Source organism: Procambarus clarkii, chromosome 56 (assembly GCF_040958095.1).
Source record: "Procambarus clarkii isolate CNS0578487 chromosome 56, FALCON_Pclarkii_2.0, whole genome shotgun sequence".
Lineage (NCBI taxonomy): Eukaryota > Metazoa > Arthropoda > Malacostraca > Decapoda > Cambaridae > Procambarus > Procambarus clarkii.
The window spans coordinates 8,171,161-8,196,630 of record NC_091205.1 but is presented as its reverse complement, the minus strand read 5'-3'; the positions used below and the strand labels follow the sequence as shown (position 1 = coordinate 8,196,630).

The window sequence follows — 25,470 nt, the reverse complement described above, 5'->3', positions numbered from 1 at the left end:
CCACAGGTGATATTTTGTTTTTGGGCAAATATCATGCGTGAGAGTCAGGGTTTTCAGGTCCAATATCCCGCGTAGGAGTCAGGGTTTTCAGGTTCCAATATCCCGCGTAGGAGTCAGGGTTTTCAGGTCCAATATCCCGCATATGGCTTCGTGTTTTTCAGGTAATTTTTGTAAGTCACAGATTTTAGAAGTTGTTAAAGTTCTTATGATGAAAATAATGTCATAAGAGTTTGTTAAGAGTTCTTATGGGAGAAATTCAAAATCGTGTTTATGTGCCAGGGTTTTTCAGGTAATTTTGTCAGTCACAGATTTTAGAAGTTGTTAAAAGTTCTTATGATGAAAATAATTTCCGAGACTTTAGAAGTTTGTTAAAAAGTTCTTATGGGAGAAATTCAAAATCGTGTTTATGAGCCAGGGTTTTTCAGGTAAAATTTGTCAGTCACAGATTTTAGAAGTTGTTAAAAGTTCTTATGATGAAATAATGTCATACGAGTTTGTTTAGAGTTCTTATGGGCAAAATTCAAGTCACTGATGTGGAATTAAGGAAATTCTTATGATGAAATAATGTCATACGAGTTTGTTAAAAGTTCTTATGATGAAAATAATGTCTTACAAGTTTGTTAAGAGTTCATATGGAAGAATTTTTTCAGAGTTCCTACCGATAATAAGCAGATATTTAGGCTGTATATGTTTAAGTTGGATTCTTACTTAGAAACTAGTATATTGCTATATATTTGAATCATTTCACGGCCTTCCCCCTGCATCTCCCGCTCATACCTCACACCCCCCCCCCCTCCCCCCCCCCCCCCTCACAATCTCTCGCGTCATCTGTGTTTACTTTACGCCGTTAGCCGGCCAGCCAGTCGCCGCATGCAGGTCACCTCTTTAATCTTATCTTATCTTCTCCATTATATCTGGACCGTCCCTCTCCTTCATATTGTTCATTCATAGTTCCTTTTCATTAAACTAGTCAGTTTTACATATATAAACAAAGTCAGGGTCTAGCTCACGTTCCCGCCTTAATTTTACTAATACATCTTCTTTAGTATCCAGTCATTTTCTTCGAGATTTAAAACACAGCTATTTCAAACGTATTAAAATACAATAATTTTATTATCGAGCTCCAGCTCCTGTCCCCGCCTTAGTCCCCTGTCGTATAATGAGTACTAACAGTCCAATCCCTCTAAAATTTAAAAATAATCATATTTCAATCGTAGTTCAATACAGTAATTTAGTTACCAAACTCTAGCTCTTGTCCTCCGCCTTAGCTCTCTCTCGTATCTTCGTTAATACCTATTCAAATTCCCCTAAATTTCTACCCGCTGTATTTCAGACATAGTTTAGTAAATGCAAACAGTTACCGAACTCTAGCTCTTATCCTCCGCCTTTGCTCTCTCTCGTATCTTCGTTAATACCTAATCAAATTCCCTGAAATTTTAACCCTCTGCATTTCAGAGACAGTAAATAAGATCAAGTCAGTTACTGAGCTCCAGCTCTCATCCCCCACCTTACTTCCCTCTCGTGTCTTCGGCAATTTCCTATCAAATTCCCTGAAATTTATACCTCTGTATGTCAGTCACAGTAAATAAGATCAAGTCAGTTACCGAACTCTAGCTCTTGTCCTCTTGTCCTCTGTCCAAGTTCACTCCTGTAAATTCACTACTATCAGTCCAAATCCCCCGGAGATTTAAACACCCAACTACATTTTCAGACATAGTAAATAAAAACCAGTTCAGTTACCGAGTTTCAACTCTTGTTTCCCGCTTAGCTCATTTTGTACAAGTTCTTTATTATCCAACTAAATCACCTGAGATTTAAGATCACCTTACTTCTAACGTAGTAAAATTAATCTGGACATTAGCCAAGCTCCATTTCCTCTGTCTTAGATCATCGAACATAAATATATCCGATCAAGTACCTCTCCAGCCTAACTCTTATCAGAGTAATCATCTTACCCTTTCCCTCCCTTACCTTCTCATCCCCAACGTATTCAAACCTTCAATAATCATACTGTATTTGCATATTTTCTCTATATTCAACTGTGTTCTTCACATATTTTTTCCATGTTTTCTGTGTTCACTCCATGTTCTACAAATGTTCACAGCAAGCTCAGTTCAAATTTTTTCACCTGTTTTTCTCATTTTTTTCTGTTTTCGACCATTTTCCCCGTATGTTCATTATGTTTTTCATGTACATCATATGTTCTCTGTACAACTTTTATACTCAATATTCATGTTCTCAATGTTCTTAGCTTGTTCTTCACATGTTCAGTGTTCATTCTTTGTATTCCCTATGTTCCTTATCATGTCTTCATATTCTCTATAAGTTCATATTCCCTGCATGTTCACTCTATTCATCAACTTTTTCTTACATGTTTTCTGTGTTCACCGTATGTTCACTGTGTTCATTCCCTTACTTAACCCCAATTTTTTATGTTCTTTGTTTCTTTAAACCAATTTGTTTCTTCCATTCACTAACTAGTTCTTTGTCAAATATTATCATCGGCAATACAGTTTCCTCAACTATTTTAGTCACCCAGTTTTATTTGCAAAACTATGTCAAAGTAATTCTCGTAGTCAACTTCATACTTCTACCAACCCTGTTCTTAAACAAATCTACACTTTATTCAGTTCCAAATTTACAAAGACAAACCTTCTTTCCTTCTTTTACTTTGTTTTCACATATAAGTTCATTCTTTATCTTAGTAATAATAAAATTACAATAGTAAAGAATCAGATCTACTAAGACTTGAAATTGAGAAAAAATAAGAGAGCAAGGGACTGAGAGCATGAAAAGAGGAGAAAAGAGAAAGAGAGAGGGGGGAGGAAGAGCATGGGAGCACTAAGACTTGAATTTGAGAAAAAAGAAAAACTAAGTGAATGAGAGTGAGGGTGAGAGAATGGGAGCATTAAGACTTGAAATTGAGAAACAAGAGAGCATTTGAGCAAATGAGTGAGAGAGAGGGGGAGGAAGAGAGAGAATAAGGGAGAGAGATAGAAAGGAGGGTTAGAAGGAGTAGGAGAAACAAAGTAAAAGAAGCAAAGAAGGTTAAGTGGTATGGTGGGTTTGGGTAAAAATATACAAAGGAGAAACAAAACTACATCTGAAAGGTTATGAAAAGAATAATATATTCAACAAATACGTCAAAAACACAATAAACTACATCTGAAAGGTTAGGTTAAAGGGTTGGGGAATAAGAACATATGATAGAACCTACTAAATACACCAAGATTACAAGAGGTTAGGTTAAGGGGTTGGGGAATAAGAATAAATGATAACAAACATAATAAATACAACTTATGCGCAACTTGATGAACTTTAACAAATAACCCTTGATCTGCAAAAATTACCATTTGAGAAATTAGCCCTTGAAACAAGTAAATTCCCATATATAACCAAAATCCTTTGAAATGGTTAAACACCCAATCTTAAACAAATAACACTTGAAATGCAAAAATGTCCATTTGAGAAATTAACCCTTGAAATGAGTAAATGAATATGAGACAATGATTGACGAAACACAAAAGACAAGCAGGAATAATTATGTAAGTTAGATCATGTCTGGCTGGACTAGATAAGTTAGGATACATCAGTTTGGGAATGTAAGATTAAGTTAGGTTAAGCAGGTTAAGTTAGGTAGGGTAGGTAAGTTAGGTTAGGTTAAGTTAAGTAATGTAGGTAAGTTAGGTTAAGCAGGATAAGTTAGGTTAAGTTAGGTAAGTTAGGTAAGGTAGGTAAGTTGGGTTAAGTAGGATATTTTAGGCTAAGTTAGGATGGGTTATGCAAGTAAAGTTAAGATAGGTTATGCATGTTAAGTTTGGATAGGTTAGGTAAGGTAAGTTAGGTTAAGCAGGTTAAATAAGGTTAAGTTAGGTAAGTTAGGTAAGTTAGGTAAGGTAAGGTAAGTTAGGTTAAGCAGGTTAAGTTAGGTAAGGTAGGTAAGTTAGGTTAGGTTAAGTTAGGTAAGGTAGGTAAGTTAGGTTAAGCAGGATAAGTTAGGTTAAGTTAGGTAAGGTAGGTAAGTTAGGTTAAGTAGGATATTTTAGGCTAAGTTAGGATAGGTTATGCAAGTTAAGTTAAGATAGGTTATGTATGTTAAGTTAGGATAGGTTAGGTTAGGTAAGGTAAGTTAGGTTAAGCAGGTTAAGTAAGGTTAAGTTAGGTAAGTTGGGTTAAGCAGGTTAAGTTAGGAAAGGTAGGTAAGTTAGGTTAAGCAGGATATTTTAGGCTAAGTTAGGATAGGTTATGCAAGTTAAGTTAAGATGGGTTATGCATGTTAAGTTAGGATAGGTTAGGTTAGGTAAGGTAAGTTAGGTTAAGCAGGTTAAGTAAGGTTAAGTTAGGTAAGTTAGGTTAAGCAGGTTAAGTTAGGTAAGGTAGGTAAGTTAGGTTAAGCAGGATATTTTAGGCTAAGTTAGGATAGGTTATGCAAGTTAAGTTAAGTTAGGATAGGTTATGCATGTTAAGTTAGGATAGGTTAGGTTAGGTAAGGTAAGTTAGGTTAAGAAGGTTAAGTAAGGTTAAGTTAGGTAAGTTAGGTTAAGCAGGTTAAGTTAGGTAAGGTAGGTAAGTTAGGTTAAGCAGGATATTTTAGGCTAAGTTAGGATAGGTTATGCAAGTTAAGTTAAGTTAGGATAGGTTATGCATGTTAAGTTAGGATAGGTTAGGTTAGGTAAGGTAAGTTAGGTTAAGAAGGTTAAGTAAGGTTAAGTTAGGTAAGTTAGGTTAAGCAGGTTAAGTTAGGTAAGGTAGGTAAGTTAGGTTAAGCAGGATATTTTAGGCTAAGTTAGGATAGGTTGTGCAAGTTAAGTTAAGATAGGTTATGCATGTTAAGTTAGGATAGGTTAGGTTAGGTAAGGTAAGTTAGGTTAAGCTGGTTAAGTTAGGTAAGGTAGGTAAGTTAGGTTAAGCAGGATATTTTAGGCTAAGTTAGGATAGGTTATGCAAGTTAAGTTAAGTTAAGATAGATTATGCATGTTAAGTTAGGATAGGTTAGGTTAGGTAAGGTAAGTTAGGTTAGGTTAGGTAAGTTAGGTTAGGTTAGGTAAGTTAGGTAAGATAGGTAAGATAGGTAGGGTAAGGTAAGTTATGTTAGGATAGGTAAAGTTAGGTTTAGGAACGTTACGTTAACTAAGTAACATTGGGTGGAGAGGATAGGTTACGTAGGTTTGAGCAGTGTAGTTCAGAGAACAGTTTTAGGGTAAAGCGACTAAGAAAATATATTTTAACAGAAGTGCAGGTTTGGTATGAAAAGCTGAACTAGTTACATTTTGGAGATAAATTTTATGACTGAAGATGTCTTAAAGAATAACATGATGAAGAAGGAGAGTTTCTTTGATGAACGAAGGTGTCTTAGAGAACAACTTTTTGGAGAACGAAGATGAATTAGAGATCACTTTGATGACTCTGAGAATAACTTTGATCAACAAAGATGGATTGGAAAGTTTCTCTAATGAACGAAGGTGACTTAGAGATTAACTTTTATGATTTAGAGAACATCTTTGATGTCTTAGAGAACAACATTGATGTCTTAGAGAACAACATTGATGTCTTAGAGAACAACTTTGATGAACAAAGATGTCTTAGAAAGCTTCTCTGATGAACGAAAAGATACTTAGAGAATAACTTTGATGACTGTATTTAACTTTTTTGATGGCTCTGAGGACAGTTTTGTTGAACGAGGATGTCTCAGAAGGCTTTTTTGAATAACGAAGGTGACTCTGAGAATAACTTTTGATGACTCTGAGAATGACTTTGATGAACGGAAGGTTACTTAGAGAATAACATATCATGACTGAGAATAACTTTTGATAGCTCTTAGAATAACTTTTATGAACGAAGATGTCTGAGATTAACTTTGATAGCTCAGAATAACTTTTGTGGACATGAGAATATCTTTGGATAACTCTGAGATTAACTTTGATGTCTTTGAAACAACTTTGATGAACAAAAGTGAGTTAGAGATTACCTTTGATAACTCTAAGATTAACTTTGATGACTTTGAGAACAAGTTTGATGACTGAGATTAACTTTTAACGTCTTTTGGAACAACTTTGATGACTCTGAGAATAGCTTTGATGACTCTGAGAATAGCTTTGGGTAGCTCTGAGAATAACTTTTGTTGTCATAGAATAACTTTTGATTGTTCTGAGAATAACTTTAGATATCTCTGAGAATAAGTTTGATGAACGAAGATATCTTACAGAGCAACTTTTATGTTTCGAAGAATAACTTTGATATCTCGAAGAGTGCCTTTTGGTGTGTTTGAGAGCGTCTTTGATGCCTCGAGAGGTGTTTTTGATGTCTTAAAGGATGTCTTTGATGTCTCAAAGGATGTCTTTGAGTGCAACTTTGGTGTCTTTGAGTAAGTCCTTGATGTATTGAAGAGTGTCTTTGATTTCTCGAAGAGTAACTTTGGTGTTACGGAGAGCACCTTTGACTATTTTTCTTACTTAACGACATATAATTTTTACGAAAGTGCTGAAAATGTTACATTTGACTATTTTTCTTACTTAGCGACATATAATTTTAGTTACGAAAGTGTTGAAAAAGTTACATTTGACTATTTTGGTTGAGGAGAGACAAGAAAAAATATGACGACAGTGACTATTTTAGTGCTCCACAAAGTATAAATGTCAGTTAAGAACGACGATGATAGATATCTTTGACTATATTTTCTTACTTGACGAAAACATAATGGCTGTTACGAAATGATGAACAAGACTATTTTTAGTTGAATGACGATGGATAAAGTTAGTTATGAAGAGTGTCGGAAAGATTCCTTTGACTATTTTTAGCTAAGAGAAAGGTTGTTTTAGTTAAGAACGGTGTTGAATGAGATTAATCCTGACTATTTTTGGTTGATTGACAAGTAATTTTTAGTTAAGAAGTTACAAGAAAGGTTTGTCTTTGTATATTTGGAACTGAATAAATTGTAGATTTGTTTAAGAACAGTGTTGGTAGAAGTATTAAGTTGACTACGAGTATTACTTTGACATAGTTTTGCAAATAGAACTGGGTGACTAAAATTGTTGAGGGAACTGTATTGCCGATGATAATATTTGACAAAGAACTAGTTAGTGAATGGAAGAAACAAATTGGTTTAAAGAAACAAAGAACATAAAAAATTGGGGTTAAGTAAGGGAATGAACACAGTGAACATACGGTGAACACAGAAAACATGTAAGAAAAAGTTGATGAATAGAGTGAACATGCAGGGAATATGAACTTATAGAGAAAATGAAGACATGATAAAGAACATAAGGAATACAAAGAATGAATACTGAACATGTGAAGAACAAGCTAAGAACATTGAGAACATGAAAACTGAGTATAAAAGTTGTACAGAGAACATATGATGTACATGAAAAACATAATGAACATACTGGGAAAATGGTAGAAAACAGAAAAAAAATGAGAAAAACAGGTGAAAAAATTTGAACTGAGCTTGCTGTGAACATTTGTAGAACATGGAGTGAACACAGAAAACATGGAAAAAAATGTGAAGAACACAGCTGAATATAGAGAAAATATGCAAATACAGTATGATTATTGAAGGTTTGGATACGTTGGGGATGAGAAGGTAAGGGAGGGAAAGGGTAAGATGATTACTCTGATAAGAGTTAGGCTGGAGAGGTACTTGATCGGATATATTTATGTTCGATGATCTAAGACAGAGGAAATGGAGCTTGGCTAATGTCCAGATTAATTTTACTACGTTAGAAGTAAGGTGATCTTAAATCTCAGGTGATTTAGTTGGATAATAAAGAACTTGTACAAAATGAGCTAAGCGGGAAACAAGAGTTGAAACTCGGTAACTGAACTGGTTTTTATTTACTATGTCTGAAAATGTAGTTGGGTGTTTAAATCTCCGGGGGATTTGGACTGATAGTAGTGAATTTACAGGAGTGAACTTGGACAGAGGACAAGAGGACAAGTGCTAGAGTTCGGTAACTGACTTGATCTTATTTACTGTGACTGACATACAGAGGTATAAATTTCTGGGAATTTGATAGGATATTGCCGAAGACACAAGAGGGAAGTAAGGTGGGGGATGAGAGCTGGAGCTCAGTAACTGACTTGATCTTATTTACTATGTCTGAAATACAGAGGGTTAAAATTTCAGGGAATTTGATTAGGTATTAACGAAGATACGAGAGAGAGCTAAGGCGGAGGATAAGAGCTAGAGTTCGGTAACTGTTTGCATTTACTAAACTATGTCTGAAATACAGCGGGTAGAAATTTGGATGAATTTGAATAGGTATTAACGAAGATACGAGAGAGAGCTTAGGCGGAGGACAAGAGCTAGAGTTTGGTAACTAAATTACTGTATTGAACTACGATTGAAATATGATTATTTTTAAATTTTAGAGGGATTGGACTGTTAGTACTCATTATACGACAGGGGACTAAGGCGGGGACAGGAGCTGGAGCTCGATAATAAAATTATTGTATTTTAATACGTTTAAAATAGCTGTGTTTTAAATCTCGAAGAAAATGATTGGATACTAAAGAAGATGTATTAGTAAAATTAAGGCGGGAACGTGAGCTAGACCCTGACTTTGTTTATATATGTAAAACTGACTAGTTTAATGAAAAGGAACTATGAATGAACAATATGAAGGAGAGGGACGGTCCAGATATTATGGAGAAGATAAGATAAGATTAAAGAGGTGACCTGCATGCGGCGTCTGGCTGGCCGGCTATCGGCGTAAAGTAAACACAGGTGACGCGAGAGATTGTGAGGTAAGGGGGGGGGGGAGTGAGAGGGGGTGTGAGGTATGAGCGGGAGATGCAGGGGGAAGGCCGTGAAATGATTCAGATATATAGCAATATACTAGTTTCTAAGTAAGAATCCAACTTAAACATATACAGCCTAAATATCTGTTTATTATCGGTAGGAACTCTGAAAAAATTCTCCCATATGAACCCTTAACAAACTCGTAAGACATTATTTTCATCATAAGAACTTTTAACAAACTCGTATGACATTATTTCATCATAAGAATTTCCTTAATTCCACATCAGTGAATTGAATTTTGCCCATAAGAACTCTTAACAAACTCGTATGATATTATTTCATCATAAGAACTCTTAACAAACTCGTATGACATTATTTCATCATAAGAACTTTTAACAACTTCTAAAATCTGTGACTGACAAATTTTACCTGAAAAACCCTGGCTCATAAACACGATTTTGAATTTCTCCCATAAGAACTTTTTAACAAACTTCTAAAGTCTCGGAAATTATTTTCATCATAAGAACTTTTGACAACTTCTAAAATCTGTAACTGATAAAATTACCTGAAAAACCCTGGCTCATAAACACGATTTTGAATTTCTCCCATAAGAACTCTTAACAAACTCGTATGACATTATTTTCATCATAAGAACTTTAACAACTTCTAAAATCTGTGACTGACAAAAATTACCTGAAAAACACGAAGCCATATGCGGGATATTGGACCTGAAAACCCTGACTCCTACGCGGGATATTGGAACCTGAAAACCCTGACTCCTACGCGGGATATTGGAACCTGAAAACCCTGTCTCTCACGCGGAATATTGGACCTGAAAACCCTGACTCCTACGCAGGATATTGGACCTGAAAACCCTGACACTCACACATGATATTTGGCCAAAAACAAAATATCACCTGTGGACCGTCATCCCTACTACTGGTCATATACAGGTGAGGCCACATGCATCAGGTCATACACAGGTTAGGCAACAAGTGTCAGGTCATACACAGGTTAGGCCACATGCGTCAGGTCATACACAGGTCTGGCCACATTCGTCAGGTCATACACAGGTCAGGCCAGATGCGTCAGGTCATACACAGGTCAGGCCACATGCGTCAGGTCATACACAGGTCTGGCCACAAGCATCAGGTCATACACAGGTCAGGCCACATGCATCAGGTCATACACAACTCCCTAGTCTGGAATATTCTACACTTCTTACCTATTGGGGAAATTCCACTTTACCCAAGCAGTTCAAGTGGTACTCTGTGATTGGGCAGTTATGAGTCCGGCAATTTCATTGGTTTAGGCACCTGTCTCTTCCTAGACAAAAGACAATTCACTATGTTGCTGGGAAGCTGGGGCCTCTATTCTGTACTTGGCAGGCAAGCTAAGAGGAAGTTTTCTATGCTTTTTCCCGACTCGGCCAAGGAATGGAAGCATAACTACTCACCTGACTGCTGTTGAGGTTATCTACTGCTAAACACATGCAGAATCCGTAAGTCTAAGTAAATCCCTAATCCCAAGAGAGCAGAAGAGTTACAGGCCCCAGCAAAAGCTGGGGTGTGGGGAGAGAAAGGAATTGCCACGGAAGCGACCAGGACGAGCACCAAGCATCGGCTCCTGGATACAGACCTAATGGGACGAAATCTGTGAAATCAGAAGTTGGAGTTCATAGAAGTAGGCGTAATATCTACAAATATTCCATTGAAGAATAGACATCGACAAGAAGAGAATGGACAGCAACAGAGAACAATGAAGAAACAAAGGTTAAAAAGCAACACAGCACGTTAAAAAAGCGCAGGATCAGGATCAGGGTCAGCAAAGTCAGGGTTAGGGGGCATGGGTAAACTGAGTAAGGATGGAGGGAAGGGAGCGGGAGGACAGACCAGAGGAGGGCGAGCAAGGTCCGGAGGAGGAGGAGACAACCGAGAGGGGCGATCAAGGACATTTAGGAGGAGTAGGGGCTGTTACGAACCCAACTCCATCGTCGGAGCATGGAGCAATGACGTCAACGCCATCTGTGAGTCAGCTCCCGAAACCCCCACGAAATGGACAACGCCATCTAGTGATGACGGGATATGCCGGCAATGGGCGCTGGATTCCTGTCCTAGTCGGCTCATGAAGTAGCCGCTGCTGACCTCTGGTGAGGTAGCGCTTAGACAGTAAACGCCATCTATGGAGCGAAAAGATGGACGTTTGTGTCTAAGCCAGTAAGTGATGTTTCCTGGTGGTTCCCATGTAGTGTCCCAGTACTAATGACGTGTCTGTTTTCGCAGAGTCAACCTAGGATGGCTGTGATGTACGATGAATCAGTTTACCCAAGGCAGCCAAGGTCTCTTCACCAGTCTGCTTTGTAGAAGCAGTGAGTCGCCACTGGATGAGCCCTGCTGAGTGTTCAATTGTCTGCCTGAGGAGTGGCAGTGACGGGCTTCACCGTACCCGGGGCTGGCTGGTGGAAGAGACTGCCGACTGTGGTGCTGGACGAGGAGAGTAACCAGCGAGTTACACGAGGCTCCTGCCTAGGGCTCACAGTCCTAGTATTCATCGTCATGTGGCCTAACAGCGAGGCTGATTGGTACCTGCCAGCTACGGGCTGGACTGTGGTTGTGGGCCTTCACGACGGGGCACCCAGTGGAATTGTGATTTGGCTGGCCTGTGGCCAGGGTAGATTCATCATGGTTTCCTGGTACCTGCAGAGGGTTGTGCCACGGAATAGGAAACCAGGCAAGACTGCACGGGGTGAGCGTCGCCAAGTGTTCAGCATCTTCAGAGGGAGACGAAGACATATATTGTGTAGTAATATTTACCGTTTGTGACTTTTAATTTATATATGGTGGTGGGAAAAGAATTATATATATAGAGAAAGTGATAAACTTGTGTATTTAATGTACCTCCCCTGTTTATTTTTCTTGCATTACGGAGCTCACCTCTTGAAAGCCTCTACTAACCTGGGGCCGGATATCCAAACTCTAATACCATCAGAGAAGAACCCGGTTGCATCCCATTAGGGCCGTAACAGGGGCAGAAAGAGGGGAGCACACCTCAGAAGGGAAGCAACCGAGAGAGTAGTGGGGGCCAAAGAAATCACCATAGCAGGAACAGGGGGCTCGACAACCGAAACAGGAGGGGATGTAACGATAGAGTCAGAGGTAGGGGCCGAGGAAGAAAGCGAAGCCTTCTTACCCGCCAGGGAGGAGGAAGATGAGCCAGGCTTTCGCTTCTAACTCAAAGAGACAGGAGTCCCAGTAGCAACGTAATGGGAAACAGACTCGAGCATCTCAACAGGCGAAGAAGAACGAGAGCGAACAACACAATGATCTCTGGGAGAGTGATGGACATCAGCCCGCACAGACAGGCGGCATGGAGAGCTAAGAGACAGAGGAGAATGATGGGAAGGAGGATCAGAGGGAGACGAGAAAGAAGACACATGAGACATGACAGACTGCATAGAAAGAAGGGGAACCCCAGACAGAGGACCAGAAAGTAGGCCCTTCAGGACAGAATGTAAAGGAACAGTGGAAGAGGCAGTGGGCGTGTCCTGGTCTAAGACCTTGTTACGGCCCTCTCGGGTCGCAACTGGGTTCTTTCTCTGATGTTGTTAGAGGTAGGGTATCCAGCCCCAAGCTAGTAGTGGCTTTCAAGGGATGTGATCCGTAACGCAAGTAAATTAAAGAGGAAGGGAGACAAAGGCAAAAGCTTAATAATATAATTATCACCATCACCATAAATAATATATAAATGATCACACGGGGGAGGTATAAACACTAGAATATACAATGTGGTCTTCCTCTGAAGACGCAGAGTGTTCCACGGTGCTCAACGATGCTTAGTCCTCGGTCCTCTTGTGGCCTCACGATGAATCCTTCGATTCTCTCGAGTCTACCCTGGCCTCAGGCCAGCCAAATCACAGCTCCACTGGGGGCACCATCGTGGAGGCCGTCAACCACAAATCCAGCCTGTAGCTGGCAGGTTCCAATCAGCTCCGCTGGTTAGGCCACTCCACGACCGATACTAGGGTAGCGAGCCCTAGGCAGGAGTCTCGTGTGATCCCACAGATCACTCTCCTCACCACAACACCCCAGGGGTTAGTCTTCTCCACTAGTCAGCCCTGGGTACGACAATCCCTGGATCTGCCACCTCACAGGCAGGCTAACACAACAGTGTTCATCCGGGGGGTGACTCACAGTTTCAGCGGCAAATGCGTGGAGGTTACTCGGCTGCCTTGGGTAGACTGCTTCAACGTTCATTACAGCAGTCCCAGGTCGACTCTGTAATCAGACACGTCATCAGTACCGGTTACACTCTAGGGCATCTCACTTACTGGCTTAGACACAAACGCCCACCTATCCACTCCATAGATAGCGTTGCTGTCTAAGCGTCACCTCACCAGAGGTCAGCAGCGGCTGTGTTATGAGCTGATCAGGACGGGAAACTAGCCCTTGTGGCTGGTATTTCTCGTCCTCACTAGATGGCGCCGTCCATTTGGAGGGGGTTTCGGGAGCTGACCCACAGATGGCGCGGTCGTCACTGCTCCGTGCTCGGACACTGGGCTCGGGTCCGTAACAGACCTGGAAACGGTTGGGAGACTGAGGAAGGTGGGAAGGATGAGGAGAGGAAGAGCGCAGCACACGAGCATAAGAGATGCCAGTGAAAGGGGGGAGACAGTGAACTTGGCGCCGAGACTTAGAAAAAGAAAAACGTTCTCGGTGCTTCAAGTTGAGGACGGCTACCTCAAGTTTGTAATGTATACACGCAGGGGAGAAGGTAAGGTGGGCCTCACCGCAATTGAGGCAGCGGGCCTGGTGAGAAGTACACTCTGACTTAGAGTGACCTTCACCCCCACACATGGGACAGCGAGAGACAGGACTGGAGCATTTGAGGGCACCATGCCCAAACTTCCAGCACTTATTACAGAGCCGAGGAAGTGGAATATACTCCTGAACGGAGCATCTGGCACCAGCAAGAATGACAGAGGGCAGAAGGGTCCTACCATCAAAGATAATTTTCACAACTAGAAGGGGCTGACGGCGATGACCACGAGAGGGACGAGTAAATGTGTCCACCTGGATATGCTTAATATCCTCGTGGCAGTTCTTTAGATTTCTAAAACCGGTTGCAACATGGTGTGGGAGGAGAACAGTGCCAACACTGGCATTTAACCGAGTGTTTTTGGAGACCCGAACAGGGGTCTCGCCAATGCTGGATAAGGCCGCCAAGCGGGTGGTTGCATCCTGAGAATCGGCAACAATGACACATGTACCGAGACGGGAGGGGTTGAAAGTAACAGGGCATCTATTGAATCAACAAGATGACTATGAAGGGAAAAATCGTCAAGAGGAGAAGAATCTAAATGATGGAGGTCAAAGTACTTAGTCCACGTAGCAGGACCAAACAAGGCATGGTACGAATTAGTATGGAAAGGGAGCTTACTAGAGCGGCCATGGCGGGAACAGCGGTGAGAACCTCTAGAGAGAGAGATGAATCATAAGGCGCAGTAGTCACAATGAGAGATGGAGCCGTGCAAGGGGACGAGGCTGTCACCACAGAGGGCTTGGGGCTCGACCCTACCACAGAGGAGGGAGGGGGAGCAGGGAGTAGTACTCCAGTCTGGGCCCAAACCGGGCCCTGTAGCAGGGGCTACAGAGCCTGGTCTTCCAGCACAGTCCGACTCAAGGGCCTGGTCGCCCACCCCATGAGCCTGGGTAAGAGAAGTCGTGTCGTCATCCATGCATCTAAAGGTTTGGGACCTGGAACTAAGGGATACCACCTACCATGGTAGCCAGGGAGGCCGAGCGCAGGTCAGTGCAGGAAGGGTGCGTCGTTCCCAGCGGTGCTCCCCCCTTTTCAACAGGTGAGTCCTACTACATCGTCCATTCTCCCACACTGGTACTAAGAGCCCATTCCCCCTATCGCCCCAGCCTGAACACTCAACCATCAACTCAGGGCAGCCCCTCACGGGCGACCCTTCCAGCGGGTGGTCCAGTGGCTCAAAAGGCCCCTACGCAATGCCCTTCTGCACGTACTCCACCCAAAGAGGGGCAGTAGAGTGGGCAAAGGCAACCCTCACCAGTCCCAGGGAGGTGTACGTGAGCCCCTCACCATGTCTAGGTGACACCACAGAGGGGTACGTAAAAGATAGCTTCTTAAATAAATAAATAAATAAATAAATATGTTTATTCAGGTAAGGTACATACATACAAGTGTTGTTACATTAATGGATTGATATATAGATAGAGCTAGTACATACAATGCCTAAAGCCACTATTACGCAATGCGTTTCGGGCAAGAAACGTTTCGGGCGTTTCTTCATACAGTTCCCTTGTTGGTGGCCTAAAGATTCCTGCTTGTCTGAGCTCCTGTATAAGTTTATTTTTGTTGGAGTCAACAAATTCTGCCACTTTTTTAGCCGCTTCTCTCTGTGGTATACTTGGATAGTGAGAGATTACGTCCAGAGAGAGAAGAGGCACGCCCCTTGTGATATAGGATCTTTAAGAGACTGGAGTTTCCTTATGAAGTTTGTAGTGTTCTTCAGACGTTCCGTACTAGATCTTTTTCTCATCCATTTCTTTACTAGGTAATTTTTACGTCAGTTACGTCATTCTCTTCATTCATGATCGGCACGACATCCCTCCAGGCATGTGGGTCTCCGTCCCTCAGGTCGTCAATAAAGTTGTCCATTAGGTATGGGGGGATTGGGTGGCATGGAAATACTGGGCCAGATCCTTCAAGGATCCTGTCAGTTGCCTCTGTCCTTTCGGTAGTCTGCTTTCAGTGTCCATATTAGCAACAAGTAGTACCCGGCCATCCGTTGCTGTGGCTCAGCAACGCATGTGCGTTGCTGAGCCACTGCAACCTTTCCCTGTCCCCAGTCCTCCGTGTCATTCCCCCCCCCCTTCCCCGTCCCCTCATCCTCCCCACCATTTTCCCCACCCCGTCCCCATGTCCTCCCCACCATTTCCCACTCCACCGTCCCCTCGTCCTCCCCATCATCTCCCACTCCTCCGTCCCCTCGTCCTTCCTAACATTCCCACCTCTCCCTTGTCCCCTCGTCCTACCTATCATCCCCCACTCCCCTGTCCCCTTCTCCTCCCTCACCATTCTCCATTGCTCCGTCCCCTTGTCCCCATCTCCCCTGTCCCCTCATCCTCCCCACCATTACCCCCTCCCCTGTACCTTCGTCTTCCCCACTATCCCCCATTCCCGTCTCCTCATCCAACCCACTATTTCCTACTCCCTTGTCAGATGCATTTCCAAATGATCAGATGTTCCCTTCAGAAAATTGGAAACATCAAATGACCTCATGATCCCATCACTGAAAAATAAGAAGAACGGTTAAAAAAGCGAAATTAAAAAAATGAAAAAATACAAAAATAAGCTATACTCATGAAATGAATAGTATGGTAAACAACACAGCTTAATGCCAACTCAAGGTCAAATAAAATAATTAAATCAAATTGAAAATAAATCAAAATCTAGGAAAATTCAATTTATCAATGCAATCGCAAACACTGAAATGGAATCGTATCATATTTACTATAGCATGTGTTGCTCTTACATGCAACAGATGGTGCTTTTTTTTTAAAGCATGTTTTTTACCTGTCACAGGTGTTGCATCTATACTTATACTTATGCAATGAAGGGTATGAGGCGGACAACACAGCTCAGTTCCAATGCAATGTCACACAAAATATTTAAATCAAAATGAAAATATATAAAAATCTATGAAAATTCAATTCATCAATGCAATCGGAAACATTGAAATGGAATCATAACATGTGTAGTATAGCGTGTGTTGCTCTTACGTCCAACAGATTTTGCTGTTTTTAAAAAAAGCTTGTTTTTACCTGTCATAGGTGTGGCATGTATATAGTAGGTATATATAAACACGCACGTATTCGAATGCAATGTTGTGTCAAATTTTCAAAGCAATCAGTCAAGAGGTTTCAGAGATGTTCCTCAGATGAAAACTCACATGAAAAACAGATTTTCAATAAAAGCATGTTTTTATCTGTCACAAACATGATATCTATATATAGTAAATATATAAAAACACACTCATATGCGAATGGAACGTAGTGTCAAAATTTCAAAACATTCAGTGAAGAACTTTCGGAGATTAGCGATTTTGAACAAACGAACATTTTCATTTTTATTTATATAGATGTTGGCCAACCCTTTCCATCCTAACCAAAGAAAGTATCAAGTTTGAGCTAAAAAAAAATAGAATGAAATAATTGAGAAAGGATTTTTGAAGTTTGGAGCTCAGAAAAAAATAAAATATAGGGTAATTGAAATTTAAATAAGTTCATTGAGGTAAAATACACACAAAGGGATGAGGTAGCTCAAGCTATTCTCACCCCGTTCAGTACAACGTGTTCATAAATATATAGACACACACCACAAACAATTAACATATTGCCGAACATTCTGAGAGATAAACATATACAATTCCTCCTTTACACAAGTAGTATGGTATCAGATGTACACACAAATACTTTTATGAATTAGGTATACTGTATAGACAATTTGCAAGAGACATGCAGATAATTTAATAAAAGTTTACAGTCTTGGTGCAAAATTCTTATATCTCTCCAGAATATCATCAACCTTTCCGTTGTGACACATCCAGGCTATTTGTTCAGGAACATTCCTTATATCCGTGTTTCTATATACATTAATCAACGGATAATCAAGAACATAATGGGCAAGGGTATGAGACCTTAACATACCACATAGTTTACACTTGGTGTCATTATCATGAACACCTATCCCATATTCCCAGTAATATTTGTACCCAAGCCTGAGCCGCATGTGCACAGAGTCACTCCAAGCATTTCTTCTTTTACCATAAGTGAAATGGGTGTTTTGACTGACATACATGCAGTGTTGCATGGTTTGACTTCCCTCATACATTATACCTCTCCTCGCCACTTCTGCCTGTGCTAGAATATTTCTGATTTTGCTTCTTATTTGTCTCGTTGTGAATTCGCATTCGATGTCAACTTGTGGTTTTGATGTGGCAAGTTTGGCCAAGTCATCCGCCACCTCGTTGAGCACTATTCCAACATGAGATGGAATCCACATGAATTTCACATTGTGACCTTTCAGCTGTATCTCAGTTATCCTTTTCTTACAATCCTCAACTATGGACATGAAGACTGGATTTCGACTGTTTAAGGAATCAAGTGCTCCTCGGCTATCGACAAATACAAAAACATCTTTGTCGTCATGACGTACTTCCTCCAAACACACCAGAATGGCCTGCAGTTCAGCTTGTGTGTAATAGCCTTCTGATAACTGTGTGTTAGAAATTGTTCCGGATTCACACCCCGCAGGGTGTGTGGCGGGAGCTGGACTACCTGCTGAATGGTGTGTGGCGGGAGGTGGACTACCTGCTGCAGGGTGTGTGGCAGGAGCTGGACTACCTGCTGCAGGGTGTGTGGCGGGAGCTGGACTACCTGCTGCAGGGTGTGTGGCGGGAGCTGGACTACCTGCTGCAGGGTGTGTGGCGGGAGCTGGACTACCTGCTGCAGGGTGTGTGGCGGGAGCTGGACTACCTGCTGCAGGGTGTGTGGCGGGAGCTGGACTACCTGCTGCAGGGTGTGTGGCGGGAGCTGGACTACCTGCTGCAGGGTGTGTGGCGGGAGCTGGACTACCTGCTGCAGGGTATGTGGCGGGAGCTGGACTACCTGCTGCAGGGTGTGTGGCGGGAGCTGGACTACCTGCTGCAGGGTGTGTGGCGGGAGCTGGACTACCTGCTGCAGGGTGTGTGGCGGGAGCTGGACTACCTGCTGCAGGGTGTGTGGCGGGAGCTGGACTACCTGCTGCAGGGTATGTGGCGGGAGTTGGACTACCTGCTGCAGGGTGTGTGGCGGGAGCTGGACTACCCACTTGACGTAGGCCGGGTCACAGGCGGTGCGCATTTTGAACACCAATGAAATCCTTTATGAAATCCACATACTTCTGACTTTCTCATTCGAATTTTGACGAATAAATTTATTTTGCTTAACATTAAGCCTGTTTAGTTTCATTTGCCTGTACTGTGTGGTTACTCAGGTATTTATATCTCAAACGATATCAAATTCTGTGAAACACCTTGTACCTAATAGCACCTAGTTATATGAACAGATAAACTTTGCTACCCCTAGTTCCATGCACAGATATACTTAACAGCACTAAGTTCCATGCACAGATATACTTAACAGCACCTAGTTTCATGCACATGCATACTTAACAGCACTTTCTTCCATGCACATGCATACTGAACAGCACTTTTTTCCATGCACATGCATACTTAACCGCACTTTGTTCCATGCACATACATACTTAACAGTACCTAGTTCCAATGCAGATAGACTTAACATCATTTCATAACATTGTATATTAAATTGGTTAATAATTCATATGTTCAAAAAGAACGGAACAGAAACTGAGGATGCTAGCAACTGTGGTGAAATGACCTGATGTAACAATCTTCAACATCAAGAGTATTTCTCACCAAAATATCTTGTATTTTCTCCATGGTTTATGGAAAATTATGCTCCATATATGCTGAGTTACCCTTTTAATAATCTCTATGCTATATATCTATCCTGTTTCAGCTGAAGGTTTGCAAGAATTTGATGAGTTTCACTGACGGTTGTTAATTCAGGCAGATAAATACCATTTAATAAATATTACAAGAGTTAATTAGATTTACTGAACACTGTTACGTTAAGAAATATCACTATAGTCTAAAGCCAAAGCTGATATTAATTTATGTCTGAAAGTCAACTATCACAGAGGTGGCATTTATACCGACAGGTACCTCAGCTGGATGTCCCAGGCGGGGCTGGTTGAGTACTGGCGTGGGACGGTGGTGGAGGACTTTCGCCGGACCTCGGGGGACAGTCCGGAGACGTCGTCACAGACGGTGGGCAGCCAGTGGTTGCAGCCCCTCGCATTAGACCACCTGCAGGGAGCGTTCATCGTTATGCTGCTGGGCACCATTGTGGCCCTGCTTGTGCTGGCTGTAGAAGTATCTCTCTACATGTGCAGGTAGTGGCCGCCCACTGCTGCAGATAGTGGGCACCCACTGCTGCAGATAGTGGGCACCCACTGCTGCAGATAGTGGTCACCCACTGCTGCAGGTAGTGGGCACCCACTGCTGCAGGTAGTGGGCACCCACTGCTGAAGGTAGTGGTCACCCACTGCTGAAGGTAGTGGTCACCCACTGCTGAAGGTGGTGGCCGCCCACTGCTGAAGGTAGTGGTCACCCACTGCTGAAGGTGGTGGTCACCCACTGCTGCAGGTGGTGGTCACCCACTGCTGCAGGTGGTGGTCACCCACTGCTGAAGGTAGTGGTCACCCACTGCTGAAGGTGGTGGGCACCCACTGCTGCAGGTGGTGGTCACCCACTGCTGCAGGTGGTGGCCACCCACTGCTGAAGGTGGTGGTCACCCACTGCTGAAGGTGGTGGCCCCCCACTGCTGCAGGTGGTGGTCACCCACTGCTGCAGGTGGTGGCCACCCACTGCTGCAGGTGGTGGTCACCCACTGCTGCAGGTGGTGGCCACCCACTGCTGAAGGTGGTGGTCACCCACTGCTGAAGGTGGTGGGCACCCACTGCTGCAGGTGGTGGTCACCCACTGCTGCAGGTGGTGGCCACCCACTGCTGAAGGTGGTGGTCACCCACTGCTGAAGGTGGTGGGCACCCACTGCTGCAGGTGGTGGCCACCCACTGCTGCAGGTGGTGGTCACCCACTGCTGCAGGTGGTGGTCACCCACTGCTGCAGGTGGTGGTCACCCACTGCTGCAGGTGGGGGCCGCCCACTGCTGCAGGTGGTGGTCACCCACTGCTGCAGGTGGGGGCCGCCCACTGCTGCAGGTGGTGGTCACCCACTGCTGCAGGTGGGGGCCGCCCACTGCTGCAGGTGGTGGTCACCCACTGCTGCAGGTGGGGGCCGCCCACTGCTGCAGGTGGTGGTCACCCACTGCTGCAGGTGGTGGCCACCCACTGCTGCAGGTGGGGGCCACCCACTGCTGCAGATGGGGGCCACCCACTGCTGCAGATGGGGGGTCACCCACTGCTGCAGGTGGTGGTCACCCACTGCTGCAGGTGGGGGCCACCCACTGCTGCAGATGGGGGCCACCCACTGCTGCAGATGGGGGTCACCCACTTCTGCAGGTGGTGGTCACCCACTGCTGCAGGTGGGGGCCACCCACTGCTGCAGATGGGGGCCGCCCACTGCTGTAGGTGGTGGTCACCCACTGCTGCAGGTGGTGGCCGCCCACTGCTGCAGGTGGTGGCCGCCCACTGCTGCAGGTGGTGGCCGCCCACTGCTGCAGGTGGTGGCCGCCCACTGCTGCAGGTGGTGGCCGCCCACTGCTGCAGGTGGTGGCCGCCCACTGCTGCAGGTGGTGGCCGCCCACTGCTGCAGGTGGTGGCCGCCCACTGCTGCAGGTGGTGGCCGCCCACTGCTGCAGGTGGTGGCCGCCCACTGCTGCAGGTGGTGGCCGCCCACTGCTGCAGGTGGTGGCCGCCCACTGCTGCAATATTTTCATTAAATCTCTTAAATTCCTGTCTTTGAAAGGTTACATACTGAGATCTGGCATACCATACCTTGTGCTCTCATCTTCTAGAACCTGTAAGCCTGTTTCCCATGCACATGGGTATCCAAGCCTGATGCAATGTAAGTGTACTTCTGTTGTTCTACTGCTCCCTTTCATCAAAATAAGTGGTTCGTAGTTGGTTGAATTCTTGTACCAACCCACAGATCAATAGCACAATGGCATAAATAATGTGAGTCAAATACTGTAGCGGAGGGCCACATGAGACCTCGTGTTGGCCGCATGTGGCCCTCGGGACTCACTCGCTTATTACATTGTGCCTTGAGCACAATTACTACAGTTTTATTTAACAATCCTGCATACTTATTGGAATATTAGTGTTTTTGTGTATTGAGTCCAGTTAAGACATAGTTATTTTACGGTAAGCATAGAATACTATCAACACTGACTAACGTTTCTGATGTCCTCATTAAGACTCAACATGCGACAAGCACAAAGTCTTGAACGTTCAGCAGCTATTTTTAAGAAAATAATAACCCTCATGGGCCGCTGTATCACAGTGTACTAAATTGTACTAAATTCCCTTTTTTTTTTTGCAGGGAAATTCCTGCGTGGGCCCTAAGCCTCTGGCTGGCCCACTAAGTGTTACTTGTTTCTATTTTACTTAGGCGGAGTGTGAGTATTTATGACTTGTATGGTCGCTTCAGTAAGATTTGGTCCAATGTGTTTAGCAACTTCTTCTGCTCTGTTGAATCTAAGTTGAAATCTTATTGGGTATGTAACTGTGCACTGTTTTAGATAATGTTCCAGCAGACTGTCGGGTATTTCTCCAGAGTGCTGGCATTTCCTCTCATCTTCTAGAACCTGTAAGCCTGTTTCCCATGCACATGGGTATCCAAGCCTGATGCAATGTAAGTGTACTTCTGTTGTTCTACTGCTCCCTTTCATCAAAATAAGTGGTTCGTAGTTGGTTGAATTCTTGTACCAACCCACAGATCCTGAAGTGGCAACTGCTGTGTTGTGGTCACTGTAAATCATCTGCATTGTTTTATTTCTAATTACTTTCTTAATATGTGATAGACTCTGTGGTATATAAATGTCTACATTTCTCCGCATAGTTGCAAGTTTTGCAGCTTCGTCTGCAATTTTATTTCCTATTATTCCCATCAGGTCTTTCTATGGGCTGCAGAAAATAATATGGTGTTTAACGAGGATAAGTTCCAGCTCATGCGCTACGGAAAAATTGAAAATATAAAAACAGAAACCACGTACAAAACTCAGGCAAATCATAACATAGAACGAAAAGGCAATGTAAAGGATCTGGGTGTACTCATGTCGGAAGACCTTACCTTTAAAGAACACAATAAAGTAGCCGTCACAACTGCAAGAAAAATGACAGGTTGGATAATAAGAACTTTCCACACTAGAGATGCTATACCGATGATGATACTTTTCAAAACGCTTGTGCTCTCTAGAGTGGAGTACTGCTGCACAATGACAGCCCCTTTCAAAGCTGGAGAAATTGCTGACCTGGAGAGCGTGCAGAGATCCTTTACTCCTAGAATCCACTCAGTAAAACATCTAAATTACTGGGACCGACTAAAGAGCCTAAATCTGTACTCCCTTGAACGCAGGCGGGAGAGATACATAATAATTTACACGTGGAAAATAATTGAGGGGCTGGTCCCAAACCTGCACACAGAAATAACATCACATGAGACCAGGAGGCATGGCAGGATGTGCAGAATACCCCCGTTGAAAAGCAGAGGTGCAACAGGTACTCTGAGAGAGAACTCTATCAACAACAGAGGCCCGAGACTGTTCAACACGCTTCCGCTACACATAAGGGGCATAACTGACCAACCCCTCACAGTGTTCAAGAGAGAACTGGATAAGCACCTCCAAAGGATACCTGATCAACCAGGCTGTGACTCATACGTCAGGCTGCGAGCAGCCGCGTCTAACAGCCTGGTTGATCAGTCCAGCAACCAGGAGGCCTGGTCGACGACCGGGCCGCGGGGACACTAAGCCCCGGAAGCACCTCAAGGTAACCTCAAGGTAAGGTAACATGACTTAGCACCCCAGTTGATAAATACCCGACGGCCTTGACGTTTGAGTGTTTGCATTAATGATATGACATTTGTTATCAGATGGATGTTGTCATGTATGTGTTCTTGTTGCAAGGGTTCAATGGCAGTTCTCAAATCTGTATGTATGATAACATGTTGTCAGTGTTCAGCAAGAGCATGTTCCAAAGCCTTTTGAATGGCTAGCATCTCTGTTTGTAAAGTTGAACACCCGTTTGAGAGCCTCCAACTATTTAAAGAGTTCCTTGCCTTAACTGCAGCTCCGGTTTCTTGTCCCTGCTCGTCTACTGATCCATCTGTGAAGTATGTGAAGCTGTCAGATACCAAGTTTGCTTCTATTTGCCTCTATGCAATATTACGTAGCAGATGAGGATTAGTCTGGTTCTTTTTCCCTCAAGAACCATCATCTTAAGGTCTGCTGGCAGCGATTCGCAAGGGGATTGCATTACAAAGTCTGCATGTATTTTGTCGATACCCCTCTCAGTGATTGTGTTTGTTATATCGAATGTACTGATGGTGTTGTTACGGTGCTCTCTCCTGTATCTTTCGTTTGCCTGCTTTAAGAGTCATATCAGCTCTCCCTACTGATTCTCTGAGGTTCAGGGAGTCTATTGATATATGTGGCGACCAGACCGGCTGCCAGTTAAGGGAAGGAAGTTACATTATAAGTTGTAAGTAATGAGAAATTGGCGCCCTGATATAAAATGAAAGAGTATCCCCTAATGCAGATATGACCTTTTGGAAGGGACACTAGCCGATCGCGGATTGGCCGACTTAGGTCGCGGGCGACCAATCAGGGCCCGTTGTGACGTCACCGAGTGCCCCGGGCGGCGCCAACGTCAGAGTTGACCTGACCTTGTAAGCGAGAGGACGCACCTCGGTCAGCTCTCAAGGATTTGAGGCTATACAAGCCTTTCTTAGTGGATTAGTGCAGGCTATCGCAGCCCATCTCACGTATTGGAGACTCCCGCGCTTCTGGGAAGCAAAAAGGAACCAAGTTTATTGAGCAAAAGAGTGCCAAACTTGGAAAATATTCGGCGACGACGCTGGGCGGCGACGCTGGACGTTGAGGGCCTGAAAAGGTGTGGCGGGCAAGCCTAGCTGTGACCGGGTCACATCCACTGAGGGTTTTGGAAGGACGACACCGTGCCTAGGACAAGGAGCAACGCCTTGTGGAAGGGGCGAGTGTGGGAAAATAGTGATTAGCTCAGCGCCTATCGATGAACCAGGATTGGGGTAGCTGAATCTCAGGGATTGGAACGGCGACGACGCGAAGGCTCCACGACACCTGAGGACCTGTGGAACGTTCCTGGATCGTCGAGGATCGACTGAGGAAGCGTGGGAACCTCACACCATCGAGGGACAGGCGTCGTGAGCCAGGAATGTAAGGTAGATCATTTTCCCTCCCATTATTCCTTGTGTGAGTAGGCTAGTTAGGCCACAATATTTACTTATGTATGTGGCAATAGGACATTAATTCTTTAGTATTAGATTAGGCTGCAAGGCAGCTTGTGTCCAGGACTGTCAGAGGGGACAGTGTGTATGGATGGCAGGACAGTGAAGAAGAGGCGCCGACGTGGTGAAGAGGCCCTCCTGTGAGAGTGTGGGACTCCTGTCTTTCTGCTCAGTTGGAGGAGTGTTGGAGGTCGTGGAAGAAGAGGCTGACGATCTCCAGACTTATTATCCTTATTTTCATATTCATGTATTACTTGTGATTGTATGTGTGTTCACGTAATTTGCGTCAGTAAATTCACACATTTTATCACTGTGTTTATGTGTGCCTCCATTTATAATATTTCTCTATGAGCATCCACGTAGGTTATCATAGTACCACCTAGGGAACACTACGTTCTCTATAGAAGTTCTTATTGCCTGGAGAGTGGTAAAGACAGCACGGACCTATATAAAAGTGTACCCTTAGCCATCCGATCAGTATCAGTGCCTGAATGGTGGCAACTATTAACGTAGTGGCTAGAGAGAGGTAAAGCCACACAGAACTTCCTGGGAGAGTACCCTGGGCCAACAGTCTAGTAGCAGATCTATGGGAGTAGCAATCTTCTGGCTACAAACAATATATAATACACCCACT

At 43.6% G+C, this 25,470-nt stretch overlaps 1 protein-coding gene across 1 annotated transcript in view; it reads left to right on the top strand.

The window, feature by feature from the left end:
* LOC123770955 (glutamate receptor-like) overlaps positions 1 to 21,936 on the top strand; it is a 289,684-nt gene extending 267,748 nt beyond the window's left edge. The window contains exons 7-8 of the mRNA XM_069305712.1: positions 19,550 to 19,783; positions 21,894 to 21,936. Of these exons, the coding sequence (XP_069161813.1) occupies positions 19,550 to 19,783; positions 21,894 to 21,936 (277 nt within the window). The remainder of the gene's footprint in view (positions 1 to 19,549; positions 19,784 to 21,893) is intronic.
* Positions 21,937 to 25,470: the final 3,534 nt, after the last annotated feature.